General features: G+C 44.8%; 1 protein-coding gene across 2 annotated transcripts; it reads left to right on the plus strand.

Moving 5' to 3' along the window:
- Positions 1–9,114: 9,114 nt before the first annotated feature.
- Positions 9,115–22,687, plus strand: LOC112882793 (wall-associated receptor kinase 3-like). 2 transcript variants are annotated; one of them, XM_025947942.1, is made up of 5 exons: positions 9,115–9,879; positions 10,015–10,206; positions 12,754–13,224; positions 21,003–21,152; positions 21,250–22,687. In XM_025947942.1, exons 1-5 carry the CDS (start codon positions 9,204–9,206, stop codon positions 22,491–22,493), a joined length of 2,733 nt encoding a protein of 910 aa, XP_025803727.1. In that variant the 5' UTR covers positions 9,115–9,203; the 3' UTR covers positions 22,494–22,687. The 2 variants fall into 2 exon arrangements, with proteins under 2 accessions (XP_025803727.1, XP_025803725.1); XM_025947940.1 differs by having other exon boundaries at positions 9,115–10,206.
- The last annotated feature ends 2,404 nt before the right edge of the window (positions 22,688–25,091 follow it).

Genomic DNA, 25,091 nt, shown 5'->3' on the forward strand with positions numbered 1-25,091 from the left:
CAGTTGGGTTTGAACCCTTGTGTTAAATACTGCAACTTTTGTGTTATGATCATGAGATGAATCTGTGTATTTTGTGCTGTGATTTAATTAGTAGAAAATGGATGCTTTAATTAGATCTTTTGAATCACAGCTGTGCTATAGCTGAATTTTGGAACATAAGTTGTACATGTCTTGAATAGCTCTGTGTAAAATTTGCAGGGCCAGATCTATTGTTTAGCTATGATGTTTGAGTATTTTTGATGTATGTTGATGAAAACCTCATAAATTAATTCCAGATGCATCTGCTCATGTTTGTAGCTTAAAATTTAATCTTAGCATTCTTTCAACAAGTTTAGTTCATGATAAAATTTTGAGAGTCAGAAACCTAGTGTAACTAAAGTTATGAATATAGGCTTAGATTCAAAGGAAATTCATGAACAATAGTTCTGGTTCATGAATAATTATGATAATATGCTGGAATGTTACTCTTGTATAGTAGGACATGTCCATAAATTTTGAACCCCAGATCTAGTATAGAACTACAGTTATAAATGTATCCTAATCATTTAATGTGTGTTCTTGTTTAATTTTGTGGCATAGTTCCTGTTTAAATAAAATCCTGATAAATTTACAATAAATGTAATTAGACTAAAGCAATGTTTAGTAATTTTTATAGCCTTAGTTTTAAAATGCATTTCTCTATAAAATTCATTTAAGTTTTACATGTTGTTTATTTAAATCATTTATTTTGATTAATCTGTTGCATAAAGATGTTAAGTGTAATTAGTTTGTTTGCTTAAGATAACCAAGTATACTACCTAATGTATTTAGTTTAGATGTTTAGGGTAATTAACCTTGTTACCTAATGTAACTAAACAATTTAGATAATACCTGATAAATGAATGCCCAGTAAAAGAGTGAATAACATATTTGATAAATAGAATATCTTTTGTGTTGCATTGTTGATAAGTTTAGTAGTGTTAGCTCATATTTTTGTGATAGAGATGTGTGATGTTTAGTTAATCCTTTCACACGAGTGCTCATGTCCCTGCCATCAAGACATTGTCCTTGTCTTGATTGCAGTCTCCTTAAGGTCCTTTTCGTATAAGGATTCTTGTTAGTTCGTGTGTATCTGCTACTTAGCTAATATATCTCTGTAGCTATGCTTCAGCATCGGCTATTAACTCAGCCGCTAAGCATCTGTTTCAATTGAATATATGATGTTTCATTGTAACGGCTGTCAGCCGATGCAATTCATTTGATATGCTTCTACCATCGGCTGGTTAGCCAATACGGTTGTTATCTTTCTAATATCGGCTACTGCCGATACAATTCTTTTGTTCTGTCCTACATCGGCTGCACATAGTCGATGTATCGGAGATGCACACACTATCTTAAGGTTCTTGCTATCAGCTGATCCAAGCCAATTCTGGTCGTTTTCTATAACGGCCAGATATAACCAATCCTTTTTAGTTACCCTTCTGTGTCAGCATACTTATACCAGCCGATTTATCGATTGAGATATAGGCCACACACCCTTTTAGCTATATACCCATAGGACACACACCTATCGGCCATATGCCTTTTGGCTACGCACCCGTAGGACACCCATCAGCTGTATGCCCATCAACCTCACGCCCTCATTAGCTACCCATCTATCGACACCAGCCCATCGACCATATTCTCTTTAGTCTAGTTCCATGTTTGTAGTCCCATCGGCTTAAGTCCGATGTTAATGTCCTGTTTCACCTGGTTCTTGTAACGGATCCAGTTTAGATGGCCCCATCGGCTAGATGTCAATCGATTATTTTACCGACGTAATCAAGCCGATACAACCACACCTAGTTACCTAGGATAATACTTAAGCACATCTCAGTTAGGCACAGTCAATGCAGAATAGAACAATCAGCTACACGGCTGATATGCCCCAGTAGATATAGGAGAACATTAAGGATGAAAACCGGCTACACAGCTGACCCACCAATCGGCTGAACACGCCAAGGCCCAGATCGTACGGATACATGGTTCGACTAGTCTACCAATGCACCATCGGCTAGTTACTCGCACTAATCAACTAGCTATGCCGATACATCACTCTACTAGTTCTAACCGATGTGTAAATCGGCTACTGTGCTGACGCACTAAATCGTCTAGCAGGCCGATTCACCAATCGACTAGTACATATACACAAATCGGCTCAGCCGATGTTCGCTAATTAGCTAAATTTTGCTAAGATATGGATCTATGCCGATACGCACGTGATCGGATAGATACGCCGATACTCACACAGATCAGTTAAGACACAGCTGCTTTAGGAAACACCCCTCTACTAAAATAATCGATACCTTCATCGATCAATTAGGAAGTCGATGCACCTATCAATAGGCTACACAGGCCAAAGTACACAACCCTAAATCAGTAAGATAGCACAGTCGACACGCCTCTATTAGGCACAACCAAGGCACATCAATCAGCTAAACCTGATGCACCCTCATCGACTAGGGCAAGCCAATACACCAACCAATCAGCTAAACGAAAACATGCTGATAACTAGATCCAATCAGCAAGATCCTTCCTTGTTCTATCCTTGAAGCACTGTACCTTTCACGTTCCTATCCATATCAGCCAATTTGACCCCAGGTGAACTCAAATCGGCTAATCTCTTCTGTTCATGTACCGAGACCGCTCCTGCCGATTTCTCTTCCAAACAGAAATCAGCAGATTTCCTAAAAACTATGTAGATAACTCCCTCCTTTGCCGATTCTATCGGCTAAAACCCCTGTTGTTTCCAATCAACTTTGTTGTAATCTTCAACAAATAGCCGATCTTAATTAGTTGTCCACCTAAAGCTCTACCTCAGTTTAGTTTCAGATCTTTTTGGTTGTTATATGAGTAATATGTTAAATGAGTGTTGGATTGCAACTTTACCGTGAAGTAAAATAGTTTTATGTGCACATTTTGAATTTAATGTTGCATTGCATGTAGATACAATTACTTCCGTAGACGGTACCTACGAGATCTCCCAGAAGTCTGTAGAGGATATTTCTGAAGACCAAGTGAACATCACCAAGGGATTATCTGAAGCCCTGAACCAAAGTTCAGAAGATAATAATACTAACATCCTTGACTCTAGCCCCACCAACGAAGGCAAGCCCCGGTGCATAACCCAGTATTTCAAATTACTACATTATGTAATTCTATACTTATATATTATATCATGCATTAAGTTTAGGAGTTGAAATGCAAACCTTAAATGAAGAAATCCTAGGAACCTATGTATTGTGCCCTAGTCCTTATCGAGTAAATGCTATGCTAATAGGACCGGTAGAAGTCGGGTGATTTTCTGTCACTCACGCGACATGGGAGTTGAATGTTTACTATTCTGCAATCACTATAAGGATCATGGACGGGGTCATGTGCAGTAACATGACCTGGAAATTTACCCCGTCTATGTTGATAAAAGTTGATAAGGTCGCAGTGTGTGGTAGTGGTGGCTAAGCGTTTGAAAGTACTAGCCACATGCCATGAAATATGGTAAAGCGGTAAGCCTAGTAACCAATCGGTCCGAGGAGTGGACATACCTCCCACCACTCGTAATTTGGTTTTTCTCACGCACCGACGTGCGGGAGTACGTTCCGCACAGCGGACAGGAGTACGGTCATGTAGTCACGCTACATACGTATGTCCTGCACAATTGGTGTGCGTACGGTCCTACAATCGCTTGTGGTGGCCCTGTTCCATGAGTCGGAATGAAAGGCAAACGTTGCTTCAGAATTATCATTGGATGTTCCAAGCGTGTGAGTTAGGTTTGCCTTGCAAGGTTTGGAAATTCGATTCAGAATCGTCCGTTTCTCGCGGAGATTGAGACTGCTTATTCCTTCTGCCACATAGAGTAAGAACTGTAACTATTGCTGGAATAATCTTGCTGAATGCTAATCTCTACCTTGCTTGTCTAGATTAGTTACTTACCTAGAATGGTTAATAAGACTAGAATCTGAAAGCTAAAACATGAAAGTAGATCATACTCTTTGTTGCTTTTCAGCTAAAACTAAACCCAGAACCATTTCAAGCTTTCATGAGTCTAGTTACATGACTAAGTATACTGTGAAACGGGTAAGCCTTGCTGAGTATTAGAGTACTCAGTCTTGCAATATGACTTTATTTCAGGTAATATTTTTGAAGACCCTACTCTTACCATGCCATGGCCCTATGCTTTGCTTGATGGTTGGTCCGTGGAGTGGGATCCGTCCCCGGCCAACACTGAACCTACCGAGTGATGTCATGCCAGGGCTTAGCATGATGTCCGTACTGGCGACGTGTATAGTTGTCGTGTTTTCAATTCCGCTGCCGCAGACTTGAAACCTTAAACTGGTTTGTAATAATTTCCATCAGTTGGAACTTATACTACTTTTGACAACTCTTGTAATATAAATGCCTATGATGTAAAATATGATGGCGATTGTATCTCTGGACTCGCCTTCATGCGAGGTACTTTGTTTGATCCTGTATCGGTGGTTTATCGGGACGTTACCCTACAGGCCAAGGGATTATACCATTTGAAGTACGTAGGAGCCCTCTGGAGTGGACTCATGTACTTGAGCCGGTGTAATTCAGGTTGGTTCTGCCACACATAAATTTGGCGAGTGCCGGAAGACCCAATATTGCATGATAGGAAGATTCGAAGTTAGCCACTTCGAATTTGATGAACTCAGTGCGGTAGTTCTCCCTTGTGCCGAAGGTGGCTGGAAGAACTACCATACCAAGTGGGTGTGTGGCGTTACCTGGGATGATGCCGTAGAAAGGGGATTTGCTCAGAACCAGCATGTCCTTGAAGTCCAGGCCCATCTTCCTCAGAGTGCTGGCGAAGATGAGGTTGAGACCGCTCCCACCATCGATGAGCACGTTGGTGAACCTGACCTCTGCCACCACAGGATCCAGAACCAGGGGGAACTTGCTGGGCTCCGAGAAGCTCATCCACTAATTGTCGCGGGAGAACGAGATAGGGACCTCCGACCAACAGAGTGGTCGTGGTACCGCCGGCTCGACGGACATGATCTCCCGAAGAAGCAGCTTCTGGTCCCGCCTGGAGCCGAAATCCCCATCTCCCCCGAAGATGACGTTGATGGTCTTCGAAGCATCCTGGAACTTCGAGTTGCGCCCTTGGTCCTCTTGGTCGTCATCCTCGGGTTCTTTGTCCGCAGGCTTCTTGTTTTTCTTACCACCACCGAAGTTGCTGAACATCCTCCGGAGGTGATAGCAGTCGATGGCCGCGTGATTGGCACCTGGATGCCATGGGCACTTCTTCTGCAGGAGCTTCTCGAACTCCTCCTGCGTCGTCGACTTCTTGCCCCGTGAGGGATTATCCACAGCCGCGATGAGATCATCTGGCTTGCGTTTTCAGGGTGGACCCGAATAGTCCCGCTGGCCTTTGTCGTTGCGGTTGTCATTTGGGCGCCTCAGATTGCTATCTTGGCACCGCGGGAACTGCTCCCGCATCTTCTCCTCCTGTTCGGACCAATCGTGCATCATATCACGAAGGCCCGCAACAGTCTTCGGCCTGTTCCGCACAAAATCCCTGTAGATGCCTGGGTCGGTGATGCCGTTGTAGAAGCAGTCGATGATGTCGTCCTCCGAGATGTTCGCGATGGTGGCGTGAACGTCGAAGAAGCGATGTGTGTATGACCGCAGGAGCTTGTTACGTTCCTGTTTACACTGAGCAAGATCGTGACGAGTACCTGCATAAGCAATCGCTCCCTGGAAGTTGTCGATGAAGACCTTCTTGAGCTGCTCCCAGGAGTCAATGGAGTTGTTGCTGAGGCTCTACAACCACGTGAGCGGCGCAGGGTCCAAAGCCATCGGGAAGTAGACGACCTTGGTAATGTTGGAGCCCCCTGCAACCTCAATGGCCGTGGAGTAGCAACGTAGCCACTGATGAGGAGCCTGCTTGCCATCGTACTTGGTGATGCTGATCGGCTTGGAGCCCTCAGGGTACTTGTAGCTGCTGAACCGTGCAGAGAAGGCTGGAAAACGGTCGCTACAGTCAGTACCTTCAGTTTTGACTTCTTCGCGGACCTTGCGCCTGGAAGAGATTACAGACCGCGCGTCACGGCCTTCATTAATATGCTAGCATAGGTCTTCTAGAGGAGGCCGATGATTGGCCTATTGCAGGTTACCCCCTGGAGGTGGCTGCTGCCTCCCGCTAGAGGCCTGGCTCCCGCGAGCGTTGTCGTTGTTGAGGCTGGGCTGAGGTCGAGGACGTCCGCCAGCCGTTCGGCTGTGGCCCTGGCTGCGGCTCTCACCCACGTGCTCATCCCTGATGGTGGACGCCGGGTTATACTGATCCAGCTGGATCCAGGCCCTCTGCGCATAAAGGAGTGCTTGACGCACATTCGGATCATTACTGCGCTCGAGTATGGTCGTAACCCTAGCGATGTTGGCCACCGGAGTCCTGAAGCCTCGCTTGCTTACGGCGGCGAACTCAAGGTCAAGCTCGCGATGCATAGATCGCATGCGCTCGTTGACCCTTCACCGTCGGATTGTGCGGGCCCTGTTCCTGGCCCTCCGCGCCTCACGATCGGCGTCGTCCTCGTCGCCGGTGTTGGCTGTGACCTCATCTTCGGAGACCGCTTCAAATTCGATGATGGGAAGATCCCCATCGTCCTCGCCTTCTTCTGCCATTAGCATCTGGCGGGAGGCGAGCTCATCGGAGCTCGAGTCGACTAGTTCAGTCGACTCCTCCGCCACGGTAGCCAACGGCCTACCCTCCTGGAAAGGCAGAAGCTCGAGGTGGGCCACAAGTCGATCCTCGGCCTCGAGTAGATCGGAGAGCTGCATCCCCCTCCAATGTACGAAGCGCCCCTGGGGTGTGGAGGTGATCATCAGATCACTGGCGCCAAAACTACCCGAGGCCCCCCGGCATGCGGTGGCTTCGGGCCCTCCAAGTTGGAGCAGGGAATCCAGGTCCTCCTCTAATGCAGAGAAGGATTCGGAGAAGTTGGCCCCCTAAAGATCAGTGGCCAAGTTGCGTGAACCGAGTCAAGATCGGTTACGCGAATCCTTAGATTGGAACAAGTCCAACCCAAGGTAAGTTGCCGCAACGCTGGATGAAGTCGCGCCGGGAGTAGACTCCGCCTCGATCCTTGTTGCGGAAGCATGGGTCGACAAGTCGTCGAGATCATCGACGAACTTGTCGAGGTCGCTGCGGGGATCCGCAGCAGAAGTCTTTGGCTTCATGTCAACAAGGAATCGACGGAAGTTGCCCGCACCATCTGTGATGCAGACCCACGAGCCAAAAATAAATGTCGTGCCTTGAGAGGGAACTGACCTGGAGAATTGAAAAGTTGCCATCGAGCTCGCCGGTGGATCTTCGACACGCTCCCCTACCTGGCGCGCCAGCTGTCGGTGTTTTACCGGCTGCCCACTAAGGGATATACCCAAGGTGGTAAGTTTTTGTGAGGAGACGCCGAGATCAGGAACTCGAAGGTGCAAGGAACACAAAACTTAGACAGGTTCAGGCTGCGAGGTGCGTAATACCCTACGTCCTGTATGGTGGTTTGTATTGCCTTTGGTGTAGTTTGATCTGTAGATCTTATTTTGAAAGGGGTCCCTGCCCTCCCTTATATACCCGAGAGGCCAGGGTTACAAAAATACTAACCAACTCCAGCTCTATATCGGTTAGCTCTATCTCCTACTTAAACGGGATAAATAAGAGATAAACGAGATAAATAAGAGATAAGACGGAGTTAATCTCTTAAACCTCTTTAAATTACGTTATGTACACAGTTCCGTGGCCCCCGGGTCTGACAGATTGTGCAAAGCAGTTCATTGTCTTCCATCTCCGTTGCAGGATATATTTGGTAACACCTTCACGGCGATGAGTTTGAAGATTATTTTATATGAAGCCATGGACAAGTTAGGTTATCATTGGTACGAGTATGGGACACCCCATACTAGAGAAGGCCTGTACCATTCCTCTATTGAAGTTCGATCTACCTCGTTTCATGCTGCGGAACTTATGTTCATCATCTATGGCAAAGCACTTCCTCGTAAATGTGAAGCAAAGAAAAGCGCACTTATCCATGCTTTGTTTTTTATTGACGAAAGCCTGGGATACAAGATTGGCGATGTTCACTATGTTAAGTACCTCTTGCTTGCGAATAATATCCAATAGATGATGTAATGTATGCATGCAATTGAACATTTGCACCTTGGATGTAATATCTATCGACTTATTGAATATTTCAATTGCATGCATTTTAAATATTCAGATATTTCCCTTTCCAAATTCTTGTGGCCATATATAGTGTGATGTGCTTGTATATGATAGATTATGAAAATTTAAATTGAAATCAGTGAATTATTTGGCGTTCAGGATAATGGGCTCACCTACCCCTGAAAACTGATTTCCACGGGCGGGCCATGGGCTCACCCACCCATGAAAACAGATTTGCACAGGGGTTATGGGCTCACCCGCCCCTGGAAATCCATTTCCAGGGGCGGGTTAGGATATGACCCACTCTTGGAAATCGGTTTTTAAGGGTGGGTTTGGTATTTGCCCCTGCAAACAGCTATTTTATCTGTGATAAATAGGGACGGGTACCGCACCCGTTTCTAGAAATAGATTTTTACCCGCCTCTAAAAATATTTTCTGTAGTAGTGGATTGTGTTTCCGGCCCCCTTTGTTAGACTAGTTATTAAACAAATGTTCCGTGTTTTGTGGTGCTGAGATTCCTAACACAATGTAAACTGCATGCCAAAGAAACTTTACATGATGACATTCGAACAAGTGTTGGATAGTTTCCGACTTACTAAAAAAATAACAAGTTGTTCTCTGAATATCGTGTTTAACGGACGGAACAATTGGTTCTTGAGTAAGAATGGGGAGTGGTCTGAAATGGGGCCGATGACCCTTCCATGGGCATGGTGTAGAATTGTATGGGAAACATGTGGTGCACGTAAAGCCGTTGACTCCCAACTCCACGTCATGCAGTTATACTTTGACTGGGTTTGAACGGAAGCGCACGCAATTTCCAAGACCACTCGTCCATGCACTGACAAAATTGAACTAGCCAGCTACTCAATTAACTTTGCCGTGCAATCTGGTGTACTTTGACAAATTGACTTCCGTCACTTCATTCCACACTTGTAAATGTGCAAGCTGGTGAATGCCCAGACAGTCAGCATAGCTAGCTAGCCAGCATTGGTATACCTGCCTCCAAGTATACATGTCCGCCGCAAGTCTGGTGATGATCCGCTACGCGGTCGCCATGATCTCTCTGCACTACCTGTTCGCCGCACTGGCGACTACACTAGCGGCGGCGGAGGCTTCCGGTGTTGCGAGAAGGCAAGGAAGCACCGGTGTTAGGGCGCCCTCTATCACCCCTGCCGCCGGTTGCCCGAACAGATGCGGCGATGTGACCTTCGACTTCCCCTTCGGCATCGGCCCCGACTGCTCTCGCGGCCCCGATTTCGAGCTCACCTGCGACAACACCACTCAGCCTCCCAAGCTCTTCATGTGTGATGGCACCACCCAGCTCATCAGCAATATCACAATTGTTACCACGGAGGATTTGGACACCTGCTCAGAGCATTCGGTTAGCATGAACTTCGCCGGTACCATCCCCATGAAATCATCTGCACCGGTTTTCTGGTCTTTGTCTCTGAAATCTCCAGGGAATTCTTTCTATGCCTATTACCCCGGACTGAGCTTTTCAGGCTGTGATTTCCATGTACAATGGGTAAACCCTCCAGTGAATACAAAGGCGGTCGCGTCCAGGTTCAGCTGCACATCTATCTGCCCTGACGACGCTGACGGTGAGCTCACAAACATAGCTGCTGGCGATGCTGCCGAATACTGCGGTACCTCCAACAACGGCACTGGATGTTGCCACATCTTGTTTGGTGAGTATGACTCGCAGGTTGTACCTTATGTATCTCTTGCCACACTCAAATTCGTTCGCTACGGCAGAGCCGATCCCAAATTGCACCATAACCTGAGCTTCTTGTGGGATACAATCAATGTTACTCTTTATGAAGCGTCTGCCAATTGGAAAATTGCTGATCAAACAACCTGCGCAAGCGCCATCAGAAACAAGGCAACCTATGCTTGCGTTAGCAGAAATAGCATTTGTCAAGACGACAGTTTCGGGGATTATGGCTACAGGTGCAAGTGCAGGACAGGCTACATAGGCAATCCATATATTCCTCACGGCTGCAAACCAGACCACGGTAAGGCAATATGTCATCCCATATACTACCTCCATCCCATATTACAATTCGTTTTGTCTTTTTTATATACATAATTTTTGCTATGTATCTAGACATAGACATAGTGTACATCTAGATGCATAGCAAAATATATGTATTTAGAAAAGCCAAAACGAATTGCGTAATTTGGGATGGAGGGAGTACTATTCTGCAATAGTTACGATCAGTTACATATTTTATTTCCAACCGCATAAAATTCACCTACATTTCATCGCAAAAAGAAAAGGCCAAACACCTTTACTTTTCCTTCAACAATGTTGTCATTTTCAGTTTGAACTATTTACTAGAAGGGCCCAGCCCTTTTTCCAATGCCGAATCGATGACCTATGTATAAGAAAAAAGAGATTCTTTTGGATTTCAAGAAAAAATAAAAGGAATTGTATCAATTTGGAAAAAACGGTGTCATTTTCATTCAGTAACACACGGTAAGTTCAAAAAAAAATCGTACAATATCTTACTCCAGTCCCACATCCTAAACAACTTCACTGTATCTTGTCAATAATCCAAGCCATCCAGGACTGTATGTTGTGCCATAAACTAATCTAAGGTCCATACAGAACTGCTAATACTCGGGATGCAGTTAGACGTGGCGTATTGGCGTAATATCAATGAAGTTTCACTTGTAAAATAACATAAACCTTGGAAACAAAACATTTAGGACTGTGTTGCCAAAGTATATTGGCCAAATTGGCCTTAGTGAGAGTCATCCCTTTCTTTGAATACCAATGGAAAATCTTGATCTTGAGAGGAACCCGTATTAATTTCTAAAAATATCGCATTTTCTTGGTAAGAACCATTTTGTATTAAAGCTAAGTACATCAAGAAAACAGTGAATTCACCTCTCTTTTGAAATTCCTCATTTAAAATTAACAATAGCTACCTTTGAAACTAGTTCATGCTAAGCTACTAATCTGTCTCCGATGAAACCTCTCCGGAAAGGAACATTCAGAGGCATTGAACTCAATACACTGTCCACTGTTACGAACTTCTTTCTGATATTGAATAAGGTAAAGTTAAAGGTTTATCACCTAACCATCGATCCTCCCAAGTTTGTTTCTCTCTTCGAATCTTGAAAGAGCCAAAAGATAGGAAATCCTCCTTACCTACATAAGGCTAGATATATGAGTAATGGACTTATGTTATTCAAGTGCTTATTTTTAAGTATATCCCCATACCCATCTTCATTTAAGAGATTAAAAATCCATTTACTCAAAAATCCATTTATTTTGAATCTCCCATTTCAATATCGCTAAAACCTCCTAACTCTTTATGTTGCTAAAACTTCCTAACTCTCCCATTTCTACATGTACTCCATTTGGCCAATCTATATTTTTCTTGTGCTATAGTAATCCAACTTCCTGAGGACCCCTTTAGGCACTTTGAAGAATGAAAATATGAATATAGGTAAACCAACCTTTCCCCACCTGAAAGAAGTTTTGCTTCCCAACTACCAAGCTTCTTCTGAAATCATTCTTCTACCATGAGCCAATCTTTGTTGGTTATACTATCTTACAATGATAGTATATAGGAATTCTCAAGTATCTAAAGGAAAGGGATCCCCATTTACACCCCCAAAAGTTCCATATATTCTCTTGCTTTTATTTGCTTGTCCCTTGCCATATAAAAATACTTCACTTTTATGAAAATGGATCTTGAGGTCTGATAACCGTTTGAGAGTGTATAGTACTAATTTGAACTGCTTTGCCTCCCCTAAGTCATGCTCCATAAAAGATAATAGTATTATCTGCATATTGTAGTATTGGAAAAACCCCATCAACCAAGTGGGGTACGACTTCTCTAAATTGCCCATGATCCTTAGTTCTCTAGCAATAAGAATTGAAAGCATATTAGCAACTACTCCCTCCGTCCCAAAAAAAATAAGTCATTCTAGGATTCAAAATTTGTCCCAAAAAACAAGTCATATTTAGAAAGTGCATGTGCATGCAAGAATCAATTAGTGCCAAATATGGGTAATAAATAGGGGCAAACATGGTCATTTTAGCTTGTTGTTAATTTGTCCTAGAATTCCTAGGATGACTTATTTTTTGGGACGGAGGGAGTAGATTAAAAAGAAACGGTGAGAGAGGATCTTCTTGACGTGATCCTTTCCTAGTGTGGACAGTCATTGGACGTTAATGTATCCAGCAGGTAAGTAATCTTAATTCGCTTTAAACAATGCACTACGTGTACTCTGTCTCTCCTACCAATCTATCTTGTTGCTATGCCAATTTTACTTTGCACCTGCTATCAGACCATCAAAGTGTATATGCAACCAGATTTATCATAGAGAAGGTGTATAGCTAGGAACATATTTATTTCTAAGAGTAGAACAAGAATGAGCATCATAAAAGAAATAAGATAAGATGTATACTCAACAATTTTATGCAAAATGCTGATATGAAAGGAATAAGCTAGCCGTAAGAGCCTAAGAGAACTTGTGTTACTGAATCATAGAGATGTTGTGGTAATACTTGTGATATTTATCAGCTTTCATCTCACTGGAATCAGGTTACAATCCATCTCAACCAAAGAGCAACTGTACTCGCCAATGTGGGAGTACAGATGTTCCATTTCCATTCGGCTTGGAAGAAGGTTGCTTTGCAAGAGAAGAATTTCATCTCAATTGCACAAACAAGACATCATCAGCTATCTTGCTGTACAATTCAGTGGATGACTATCAGGTGACAAATATACATGTTGAACAAGGGCTTATTGAATACATTGACCCGGAAGCAAGTCGTGGATTTGGTGCATTGGACAGACCAAGTCTTTTCCTTTATTCTGCGGCTCCCGTTTCTGTGCAATGGGTGGTTGCTCAATTATCATGCGAAGAGGCAAGACAAAATAAGTCTGGGTATGCATGTGCAAGTGCTAACAGTGAATGTAAAACAATCCGACGTACAGGTGGTCGTGTTGGTTACAGATGCAATTGCATAAGTGGGTACCAAGGAAATCCATACATCGCAAGAGGCTGTGTTGGTATGTTCTCTCCCTCTTCATGAACCCAGATAATAGAGATGATTTCATTTTTGCATTTGTGTTCATGTTGTATAAAACAAATACTCCTATATATGTAGTCTATGTAGCTCCATCTGGTGACGTATTTACAAAATGTTAACTTGGCTATATATAACAGCCTATGCACGCAAGTGTTAAGAGTGAAATGGTTTTAGCACACAACTCAGAGGTGTTGTCAATTGTCCTTGCTCCCATCTCAGATTATTAGAGATGGACTCGATAACCACCTCTCCATTTCTAGGGATACTCATTAGACACACGAACAAAGCTTGGGCAATTTGAGAAATTCTAGTTCCAAACTACAATGGATAATAGCTAGTATTACAAAACATAAATAGCCAAGCACTTATATTTTGGAACCATTTGGGATAATATATCACGAGTGATACTATACCTCTAATTGCATTGAAATGTTTAAAATGAGATTTTTGAGCTCTATGAGATGACCTTCGTTTTCATAGTCCTTAGGCGAGAGTGTAACTACGCCTTACCAGATATGTGTATCCAATGGCGACCATATCTTTTGTAGAGGTGTATCTTGTGGTATAGTGGCAAATGAAGGCCAAGGGCTATGTTAGCTGTCAGTTGGCCACTTGTTGAATTGGCTTCTTAAAGGATTGAGGCATTGTAAAGTTTGGTTTCACATGATATAAGACTCTATATGTAGAAAATATATAATAAACAAACCGTGTTATTGTTTTGAACCTAAATTTCTTTCTAGACTAATAAATTGTACCAGGAGGATATTTTAAATGAGGTCTTTTATGGTACGAGAGCTGTGGATCAGGCTGCCTAGAGCGGAGGGGACGAACGGAAAAATAGAGTGCCGCCGCCGCCGGGATCTCCGGACTTCTGCCTCCTCCACCCCTACCAGCCTCAGATCCAAGCTCCTCTCCACATACGCTCTCCATCCATCCTAGTTGCAGTTTCCCATGCCGCCCATGAATGGAGATTAGGGAGCACTTATGCAGGCTTCATGTGAGGTGAGGAGATCTTCAGGGGTGGGCTTGCCGCGGCCACCGGCCGCCGGCTGCTGGCAGTCTTCGGCTCCACGCATCGTCCCTCCACCCCTCACACCCTCAAGCAAGCACCATCTCTCGTCGCCACCCCGCCGGCAGCCGGGGCTACACCTCCTCTTCGTCGTTGCATCGTCCATCTACCGGAGCTGTGCAGCTCGTCCGCTAGAAGCGTCGTGCCATGCTGCCACACCCCTCAGGAGCCCCGTCATCCATCCGCACAAGCTGTGAGGCCCATCCCCTTCAGTCGCCACTCTTCCGTCCAGTAGCCGGTACCAGCCTCCCTTCTAGTTGTGACCGACAGCCTCCATCCGAGCAAGATTCGCCGCTCGGCACGCTGCAGCTCTGGACTAAGAAGAGGAGGCAAGGATATGTAGAGCGGCTCGGGGTCAACGCTGCTCCGACGCCTGCTGAATTTAGGTGTTTTGCTTGGCTGCAGCTGCCGTCGCGGCCATCATCTCTCGTGAAGCTCCGCCCTGGCTGCCATGGATCAGAAATGTCGCTTCCACCGTCACGAAGCAAATCAATCATCGCCGCCATCACGTTCTTCACAGTCAGAGCGGAGCATCGCCGTTAAGAAATGGGCTTGAGGTAGATGTTATCGTTGCCTCGCGCGTGACCACCAAGTCAACTCCTGCAAGGATTCTTTCGGATGCATTCGTTGTCGACGCCCAGGACATCGGAAGCGGCATTGTCGCCTTTGGTCCATCTCTCCAGCTCCACAAGTTCACTCTTCCTCCAGCAAACAAAGAGTTGGGCTGACATACACTACTACAAAAGGGTTTTTAGAGGCGGGTGTGGTACCCGGCTCTGTTTCTCGCAGCTAAAAATAGCTATTTGTAGGGACGGGTAACGCGCCCACCCCTAAAAATCAATTTATAGGGGCGGATCACGGTGTCACCGGCCCCTAGAATTCGATTTGTTGGGGCGGGTTAGTGCATGACCCGCCCCTACGAATCAATGTCTAGAATATAAAAAAATCAGAAAAATCAAAACAGCAAATAAAAAATAAAAAAATCCCCGCCAACCAGCCACCCTCTCTACTACCGAGCTATAATTTTTTTGATGAAATATGCACAATTACGTAAATCAGGATTCGAACCGCTTACCTCCAAGCTCACGCGTACCCTACTCTCCACCACACTACACAATCACTTGTGACTCTATGAGGTATGCTATTCTTTTATATTAACTCTAAAATTGATTTCTAGGGGCGGGTTATGCCATCACCCATCCCTAGAAATCCATTTTTAGAGGCGGGTGACGCCATCACCCGCCCCTAAAAATATTTTTCTATTTTATTCCAAAAATTCATTTAAATCTTTAGATATAGCAAAAAAATCAAAATTCTACACTATGATTCTTGTGAACTATAGATACAAAAAATATACCAAGTATATTTTAGTGTATATAAAGATTAAAAGTGACTTGAGTTGTATGAGATACTGTATAGTCATAGCCATATGAGAACTTATAATAATTTTTTGGACTATTAAATGACCTTAAATGAAAAAGTTATCAAATATAAAGTTTTAGATCACGTTAATCTCTATAATTTTGATATAAAGTTTAACTTCATCAGAGATTATATGAAAAAGTAATAAATTTTTTTGCGTGAAACCATTTGTAGGGGCGGTTGACGCTATCACCCACTCCTAGAAATGACCCCCATTTCTAGAGGCGGGTGGTGGCATCTCCCGCCCCTAAAAATATCATTTCTAGGGGTGGGTGATGCCGTCACTCGTCCCTAAAAATGGTGGTATTTTTAGCATCAGGTGACGCCATCACCCGCCCCTAAAAATACTTTTCTAGAGATGGATCGGATGCTACAGTAACCACGGCTCCATTTGTAGGAGCGGATTACCTTTTGACCCGTCCCTAGAAAAAATGGAGCGTTGCTATAAATTATTTTTTAGTAGTGCATAGCAGCCATGCCTAGGTTGAGTGAATGTTGCTCTACTTTATCGGCAAACACCATGGCTAGGTCTCTGTCCCAGGAACACCGCTACCCCACGTTAGCTTCACGACCGACAAATTCACTTGTGAAGAACGCCGATCCTATTTGCCACGGCTGTTGTTGTGCCTTTCCTGCTTCGACTCCTTTGGATGTCCGGTCTATGTTGGCACCACTGATGGAGTCTTTGCAATCCGAGCTCCAGCACTTGATTACAGATCATTTGGAGGAAGTGTTGTGTTCTCTCAGAGAGGAAGCTTCTACTATAAAGTTGTGGCTAGCATGTGTGGCTAGCCGTTTGGAGCGTGTGGAGCCATGTGAATAGCATGCTCCCATTTCCGACTTAGCTGACCTTTTCGGCCCCTGTTCTCCAATTCGGCGCTCTCTGACACCATCGATTCTCGCTTCTCTTGTGGCTGCTTGCACACATGCCAACTCCGTTATGCATGAGGACACTGGTGCAGATAATGCACAATCCGTCATCGACGAGATGACCATAGAGGTGGCCAAAAGGACATTGGACACAGAGATTCACCAAAAGTTGCCCACTGAGCAGGCCTTCGAGGTGCCCTGTGGGACCTCCACTGTTCAGATGTTAAAACCGTCGTTTCTAGAGACCATCACCTCTGTTGAGGATGTTGTTTTGGTGGAGGACGCATCTGATGATGAGGAAGCCATCTTAGATGCAAGAGTGATAATTAAGGACCCTATCCTTCTTGTCACCATTGAAAATAGCTCTACCCAATCTACGGTTGAGGTCATGGTTGGAGAGCTCCGACTGTTAGAGGATCCACTGATAGAAGAAGTGTCTTCTCCAGCTATGAAGCGCCCCGACCCAGAGGATCGGTGCTGATAATGTATTGATATACCAGAAAACAGTCTCTGGTACAATACATTACATTGGTGGAACCAAAGTCATACAAGCTTTATTTTTACACAGTTCATCACGAATATTACAATCACTAGGAACACGATCACAATCATCATATCGACACTAAGCTGCTCTTCACACGTCATCGGCACTACTGCTAGACTATGGCTCCACGAACACAGACTTGGGTGCGGGCACGGACTACTCGACATCTTCTGGAACGTAGTCAGGATCTTCTGAAAAACATATCAGCAACAGGGGTGAGTACAAAAGTACTCAGCAAGTCCCACCTCGCCCTACGGGAGGGGGTTAAAGCAGACAATTAACAAGCATTCCGGGTTTATCTCACCAATAACCATCACATAACAGGGCTAGGATAGGCTAGATAGGCACCTCGTTGTTATGTCCACACCGTAACCTGTCCTGTACCGAGGACACGGCCATTCGAATGGATTTGTACCCTCTGCAGAGGTAGCACGCTGTACCCACACGCACGATAATGCCCGAGGCAATATCGACATAGCCGACACCCAGCCATGGCATAACCTCGCCTAGCCGCCCACATACCCTCGGGTCCTGACCACTCTCGGTCTCCACCCATAAATACATCCACCTCGGACGACTACCAGGTTAGCCAGTGGGATTAGGCTAAGCCCGTCCCATTCCGGAACGCGTGGTCGCACTGAACATAGGTTAGGTGAGATGGCAAAACAACTCGGCTCTTGGGTTTCACCAGGGCAGTGACCATCCCTAACAACACAACCCCGAGCCTGCCACCACGGCAGCACTCGAACGTAAGTCTACCACCACGGTAGCGCTTACACATCCACTGTCCCACACTGCCCCGGTTGACATCTCATCTCATATCAGGTTCAACTCGACGTATCCAAGGTCAATAGGCAATCATCATGCAAGACATCATAACAACATGCAATCAAGGCAGTAACTAGGTTCATTCTCAATCACTCGGTAATTATCAGCAGCACATGCAATGACCTATACTAAGGCTGTAACGGGTAGTTCCTCACAATAGGTGCAATATGATCAAGCAGGGGTCGATGAGACTTGCCTTCGCTGGCGTAAGTGTCCTCTGCGTCGAACTCCGGGTCGTTCGGTTCCTCTGGTTCTCCTTCGCGTACGGGTTCTGATTTTGATTTGTAATCACGCAAACAGACCACATACACGTATAAGCAAACATCAGCACATCATACACATATTGGTTTCATTTGATAGTTCTTGATTTTATATGAATTTAGTAAAAAGAATCTGGTCAATCGGAGTTCGGATGGGTGAGATATGGTCTAAACAGTGTTGCTGTTTTTAGTTGACTACGAAAATAAAAAAGGAATGGATCGGCTTGGGCTGTACGAGTGTATCTGTCCTGCTGTGCAATTGATTTGGGTCCAGCTAATTTGTGTACATGGGCTTAGGCATGGTTGGGCTGTGTGGGCTCCTTTTACTCAGCCCATCACGTGGGGGTCATCTGCCTCACACAGACCACCAGGGAAAGAACAGGACTGTTCTTCTTCCTGGCTTCCTGTTTCTGTCCGCCATTGGAGAGCTCAAGTGAGCTCTGGCCGGCGTGGGGGGAGGGGAAGGGGACGGCCAGGGAGCAGGGGAAATCGATCCTTGGTTCACAGCTTGCCCATTTGAGGCGTCAGCTCGGGAAATGGCCATGGGGCTGCTGCTGCATCGGGGTGCTGCGGCCATGGAGGCAGAAGCTCGACGGCAGCTCAGGAAGACCATGGAATCACGATTCAGCAGGTGGGGGAGGCAGAGGGGACACTGGTGGTGCTCACCTTGCCTTTGGTCGGTCCGAGGAAGGCTCACAGGAGCAGATCAACGAGGGCAGCGATTTCAGTTTGGGGAAACGCTTGAGCTCAGCTCGTGACTGGAATATGGGAGTCGAGTGGATTGGGGCGCTGTGGTGGCTGTGGGTTTGTTTAAGTAGCGGAGGAAGGTCGGTGCTTGCCGGGAAAAATCTCCGGTGTGCTGCTGTTCGTGTGGACGCTCTCACAGTTCAAGCATGGACTCGCTCGTCCGTTTTACTTGCTATGCTGCCCGACGAGTCGCGTCACGTTCGGCAGCACAGCGAGTGAGCACAGTTGGGAACGAGAAGGTTGCAGCCTCAGTGCAGTGACATCCTCCTTGGCATGGTTGTGCGAGAAAAGGCAAGGACGGCGGGCAAGCTGTCGGCTCAGGCTGTTGGCCGTTTACCGGAGTAAAGGTTTTGCACTGGTGATCGTTTACCGCAGTAAAGCCTGCGTACGGCTGCTTCCGGAGGCTTCGGCGCGTGCGTGAAATTGGTGAGGTGCGCGGCTGCCGAGGCTGTCGGTCTCGCCGTTGCGGCGTGCGTAAAAGCAGAGGAAGGACAGGCAAATTTGCCGAAATATCACGCAAAGCTAGCAAGCGTGCCGCGACACTTCGCAGGTTTCACGGTGGCTGGGATAAAGTATGCTGTACGGTGGGTTCGGGAGGATTCTGCGAGAAGGAAATGGCAAACTTTGATGACGCTTCCGTAGAAGGGAAAATAGGGGATTTACAGGGTCACGTTGGAAAGAAATCCTATTAGATTTCCAATCTACTCCGAAGGGTATCGACACGGGTCGGTTGTGGGTCGATACGGAAAAGCATGATGAACATGTTATCTATTTATTTATTTATTTATTTTGGGGTGAGGACAGGGTGAGGGAAAATTTTTAAGTGACTCATATGATTCCTGTATTTGGAGTATTTTTATTCGATTAAATTGATTATTTAATATTAAGTAGCAGTTTAAGCGAGAACAAAAATCGGGATGTTACAAGCTACCATAGCTATGAAGGGTGAGGATCTTGCCTATACTCCTACACTTTCTCTTCATCACCGACCACAAAAACAAGATGTAGGTGTAAGTCCTATGATAGATCGTCACTTCATCGAAGCGCCCGTCTTGCAAATCACGGTGTGCTGAAAAATTTGGGAATTGTTGGCACTAATGGGAAGCCCAATGAGGATGCGATGCAAGACTATGCAGATTGTCTAAAGGAGTTGTTGCCTCCAGACGTCCACAAGCTATTAATGAGTTTAAAAGGTCGTGCCGTCTGGGAACTAGTGGCGGAGATTGCTTCGCATCGTTGTTAGGTGGTCTTTGATGTGGTTTGTTTGTATTGTTGTTGGTAGAGTTGGTTTAGTTGTTTGTAGATGTTATTTTAAGTCTTGTAGTGTTGCTTATCTAGTCTGGTTCTTCTTCTTTATTAATATAATCGACAGCTCTTCTGCTTGGTTTGTTTTAAAAAAATACTGATATATACTAGTGTTTGAAAAGGACTAGTATAGAAACATTTGATGGTTCAAATTAATTGTATAGTACTAAAAATTTTAATAGTAGTATATATAGTATACATGAGTAGTATAGGTAGTATAAGAGTACTATGGGAAAAATATTAATGACATCATGATCCATTTCATTTGGACTATCTTTAACTGGAAAATAATTACCAAAATACCCTTAGTAATGAAGGTTTAGATCTCATCTATACTATATACCACTAAGTGGTGGTATTGTACACTATAAAAACCCACTATTAAATTCCTGCATTCCAACTGGGCCGATAACAATTATGAACTTGAATAGGTTTATAGATCATTTGTCATATTTTTAACTGTATTTTCTTGTTGTTTTTATTATTTTACTTTTCTTAGTAGTCATTTGGCTTTGGCTTGATGAGATTGACAAAAGAGAATATCGAACAAGCAGCATAAGGGCAAAATTATGTAACATCTCTTTTCAGCTGGTACAATGGAAAATATTTTTTCTCTATTACGTTTATCAATATTCTCTGTTAGCATGTTAATTAGGTACGGCATGTGGTTTCTTCACAGAAGTTCCTTCTTTTTCATGAATATTTGTTCACAGATATCGACGAGTGCCTTCAGCCAAACATCTGTCCTGAAATATGCAACAACACCATAGGAAACTACACATGTAATCCATGCCCTTACAAGACAGAGTATGATCCAGTTAACAGGCGTTGCGTCATCAGAAAACACCAAAACCTTCTCCCAGGTAACTCTTTCGTATCAATAGTGAATTATTCATGAAAATAAAAAGGAAACTAGTTTGGCTGAAGAGAAGGAAAGAGAACTGATGAGTTTGTCTGTAGGTATTGCTATTGGCCTTAGTGTTGGCCTTGGAATTCTACTTCTTTGCTTAGGTGGGGTTTTCCTTATCCATAGATGGAGAAGAGATATCCAAAAACAATTGCGGAAGAAATACTTTCAGAAAAATAAAGGTCTTCTTTTGGAGCAACTAATATCTTCAGATGAAAAACAAAGTGATAACAAAATTTTCTCCTTGGAAGAGTTGCAGAAGGCAACAAACAACTTTGATCCTACACGTATTTTAGGTAGTGGAGGACATGGTATGGTATACAAAGGCATCTTGTCGGACCAACATGTGGTGGCCATAAAGAAGCCAAAGGTAATTGCAGAAGGAGAGATTAATCAGTTTATCAACGAAGTTGCAATCCTCTCTCAAATAAATCACAGAAATATCGTAAAACTTCTCGGATGTTGTCTGGAAACTGAGGTTCCTCTACTGGTGTATGACTTTATCCCTAATGGTTCACTATTTAAGATTATTCATGACGATCAGAGTAACAAAGAATTTTCCTTGTCATGGCATGATTCCTTGAGAATTGCTACGGAAGCTGCTGGAGCTCTCTGCTATCTCCACTCTGCAGCATCAGTATCAGTTTTTCATCGTGATGTGAAGTCTTCTAATATACTCTTGGATGGAAGCTACACAGCTAAAGTTTCAGATTTTGGGGCCTCAAGACTGATTCCAATTGATCAAACCCATGTCATCACAAACATACAAGGTACATTTGGGTACTTGGATCCGGAGTATTACTACACTGGGCAATTAAATGAGAAGAGTGATGTTTACAGTTTTGGTGTTGTTCTGTTAGAGTTGCTTCTTAAAAAGGAGCCTATCTTTACTAGTGATTCCGGTTCAAAGATAAACTTGTCAAATTACTTCCTCTCGGAGATAAGAACAAGACCAATCACTGAAATGGTTGCCTCTCAAGTTCTTGAGCAAGCTTCTGAAGACGAGCTTAACACTGTTGCTTCTCTTGCGGAGGAGTGCCTGAGGCTACGAGGTGAAGAAAGACCTACGATGAAGCAAGTGGAGATGAAACTGCAACTTCTGAGGAATAAAGGTTTGAGATCATGCGACGGTTTCCCACAAAGCAGTTGCGACATACAAGCACCAGCACCTGTAAGACTTGCAGCTCATCGCTGTCAGTCTTTGTCAACTGACGGAGACAATAGAGCTGATATAGCGTCTTCAAGCTGCTATGAGCTGGAGCAAGAGTTCATGTCATCTGCTACTTTACCACGATGAATTAATCCTTGACCACCTTATTTTCGTTCTGATCTTACACATGTTTGCACATGCAGCTGAATGATCATCGACACAACACTGTAGCGCACTTGTTCGTTATTAGCGTGTTAGCTCAACATTATTGTAATGATTTGTTTATGTTGTCCAACATTCTCTATTTTTTCGATGGCAGATGGTTAAAGTTTTATGTGTCACATATTTGAAATTTTAGGTGTGCTTTCCTTAACAGTTGGATTTGGATCCATACCCAACTGCTTCCATGCTAACCTTTTCGTTGGAAAAGTATACGCCGGCCCTCAGAGTTGCATATGGTGTGTGCTTGATATAAGTAAACTTACGTTTACTTGTCATTATCGTCAACTCCATTATTAACTCTGATTGTATTTTTTGTTTTTTTTTTTTGAGATTACAACCGCTGCCTAGGCAGGGCCATCCAGAGCAAAATTACAAACGCCATCAGGCAGAACTTGGAGCCACACATGTCTACCAACATCCGTGCCGAGAGCTCTCCTCGCTAGTCTGTGAGCATCAACATTCATCTTCCTTCCTTCATGGATGATCTTGCGCTTCTGAAAGTCTGCCATCCTTACTTTGATCTCCCGAACAACATGGATACTGTTGGTATTTGGCACGAAATCGTCCGTAACAAATGGAAGTAGTGATTCAGGCGCTTAGTCATCTGGTATGTAGATGCATGGGAATACTGGTAGTCTACTGACAAATTGGATTCCCCGATAACGAGAAGAGCTAGAGGGAGATGAATGATCAACTTACTGTTGTCTTGGAAGGAACCGTACCGTAAGAGCGACCAAAGCAATCTTCCTAGCCGCGATAGAACATACGCATCGCATCCTGGTCCGCCTCTTCTTCATCAACAATTGTTCTATCCTCCTAGTCCTGAAATTTCACTGATTTTCATAGGCGGGTTAGGGCATGATCCGCCCTTGAAAATCAATTTCCCACCTGAAATTTTACTTATTTAAATTTAAATTTTCCAAATCCGTTTCCCGCTGTCTTTTAAAATTTTGTTTCCCACCAATTTTGACCTATCAAGCTAGTGCACGATCGAATATCATAATGATCGAGATGAAATGTTTTTCATGAATATAAATAATTGTACCTACAAATTTAAAAGGTGCTGCGGGTTCGCTGTAACATCCCGATTTTTGTTCTCGCTTAAACTGCTACTTAATATTAAATAATCAATTTAATCGAATAAAAATACTCCAAATACAGGAATCATATGAGTCACTTAAAAACTTTCCCTCACCCTGTCCTCACCCCAAAATAAATAAATAAATAGATAGATAACATGTTTGTCATGCTTCTCCGTATCGACCCACAACCGACCCGTATCGATACCCTTCGGAGTAGATTGGAAATCTAATAGGATTTCTTTCCAACGTGACCCTGTAAATCCCCTATTTTCCCTTCTACAGAAGCGTCATCAAAGTTTGCCATTTCCTTCTCGCAGAATCCTCCCGAACCCACCGTACAGCATACTTTATCCCAGCCACCGTGAAACCTGCGAAGTGTCGCGGCACGCTTGCTAGCTTTGCGTGATATTTCGGCAAATTTGCCTGTCCTTCCTCTGCTTTTACGCACGCCGCAACGGCGAGACCGACAGCCTCGGCAGCCGCGCACCTCACCAATTTCACGCACGCGCCGAAGCCTCCGGAAGCAGCCGTACGCAGGCTTTACTGCGGTAAACGATCACCAGTGCAAAACCTTTACTCCGGTAAACGGCCAACAGCCTGAGCCGACAGCTTGCCCGCCGTCCTTGCCTTTTCTCGCACAACCATGCCAAGGAGGATGTCACTGCACTGAGGCTGCAACCTTCTCGTTCCCAACTGTGCTCACTCGCTGTGCTGCCGAACGTGACGCGACTCGTCGGGCAGCATAGCAAGTAAAACGGACGAGCGAGTCCATGCTTGAACTGTGAGAGCGTCCACACGAACAGCAGCACACCGGAGATTTTTCCCGGCAAGCACCGACCTTCCTCCGCTACTTAAACAAACCCACAGCCACCACAGCGCCCCAATCCACTCGACTCCCATATTCCAGTCACGAGCTGAGCTCAAGCGTTTCCCCAAACTGAAATCGCTGCCCTCGTTGATCTGCTCCTGTGAGCCTTCCTCGGACCGACCAAAGGCAAGGTGAGCACCACCAGTGTCCCCTCTGCCTCCCCCACCTGCTGAATCGTGATTCCATGGTCTTCCTGAGCTGCCGTCGAGCTTCTGCCTCCATGGCCGCAGCACCCCGATGCAGCAGCAGCCCCATGGCCATTTCCCGAGCTGACGCCTCAAATGGGCAAGCTGTGAACCAAGGATCGATTTCCCCTGCTCCCTGGCCGTCCCCTTCCCCTCCCCCCACGCCGGCCAGAGCTCACTTGAGCTCTCCAATGGCGGACAGAAACAGGAAGCCAGGAAGAAGAACAGTCCTGTTCTTTCCCTGGTGGTCTGTGTGAGGCAGATGACCCCCACGTGATGGGCTGAGTAAAAGGAGCCCACACAGCCCAACCATGCCTAAGCCCATGTACACAAATTAGCTGGACCCAAATCAATTGCACAGGACAGATACACTCGTACAGCCCAAGCC

This window comes from Panicum hallii, chromosome 2 (assembly GCF_002211085.1).
Source record: "Panicum hallii strain FIL2 chromosome 2, PHallii_v3.1, whole genome shotgun sequence".
Taxonomy (NCBI): domain Eukaryota; kingdom Viridiplantae; phylum Streptophyta; class Magnoliopsida; order Poales; family Poaceae; genus Panicum; species Panicum hallii.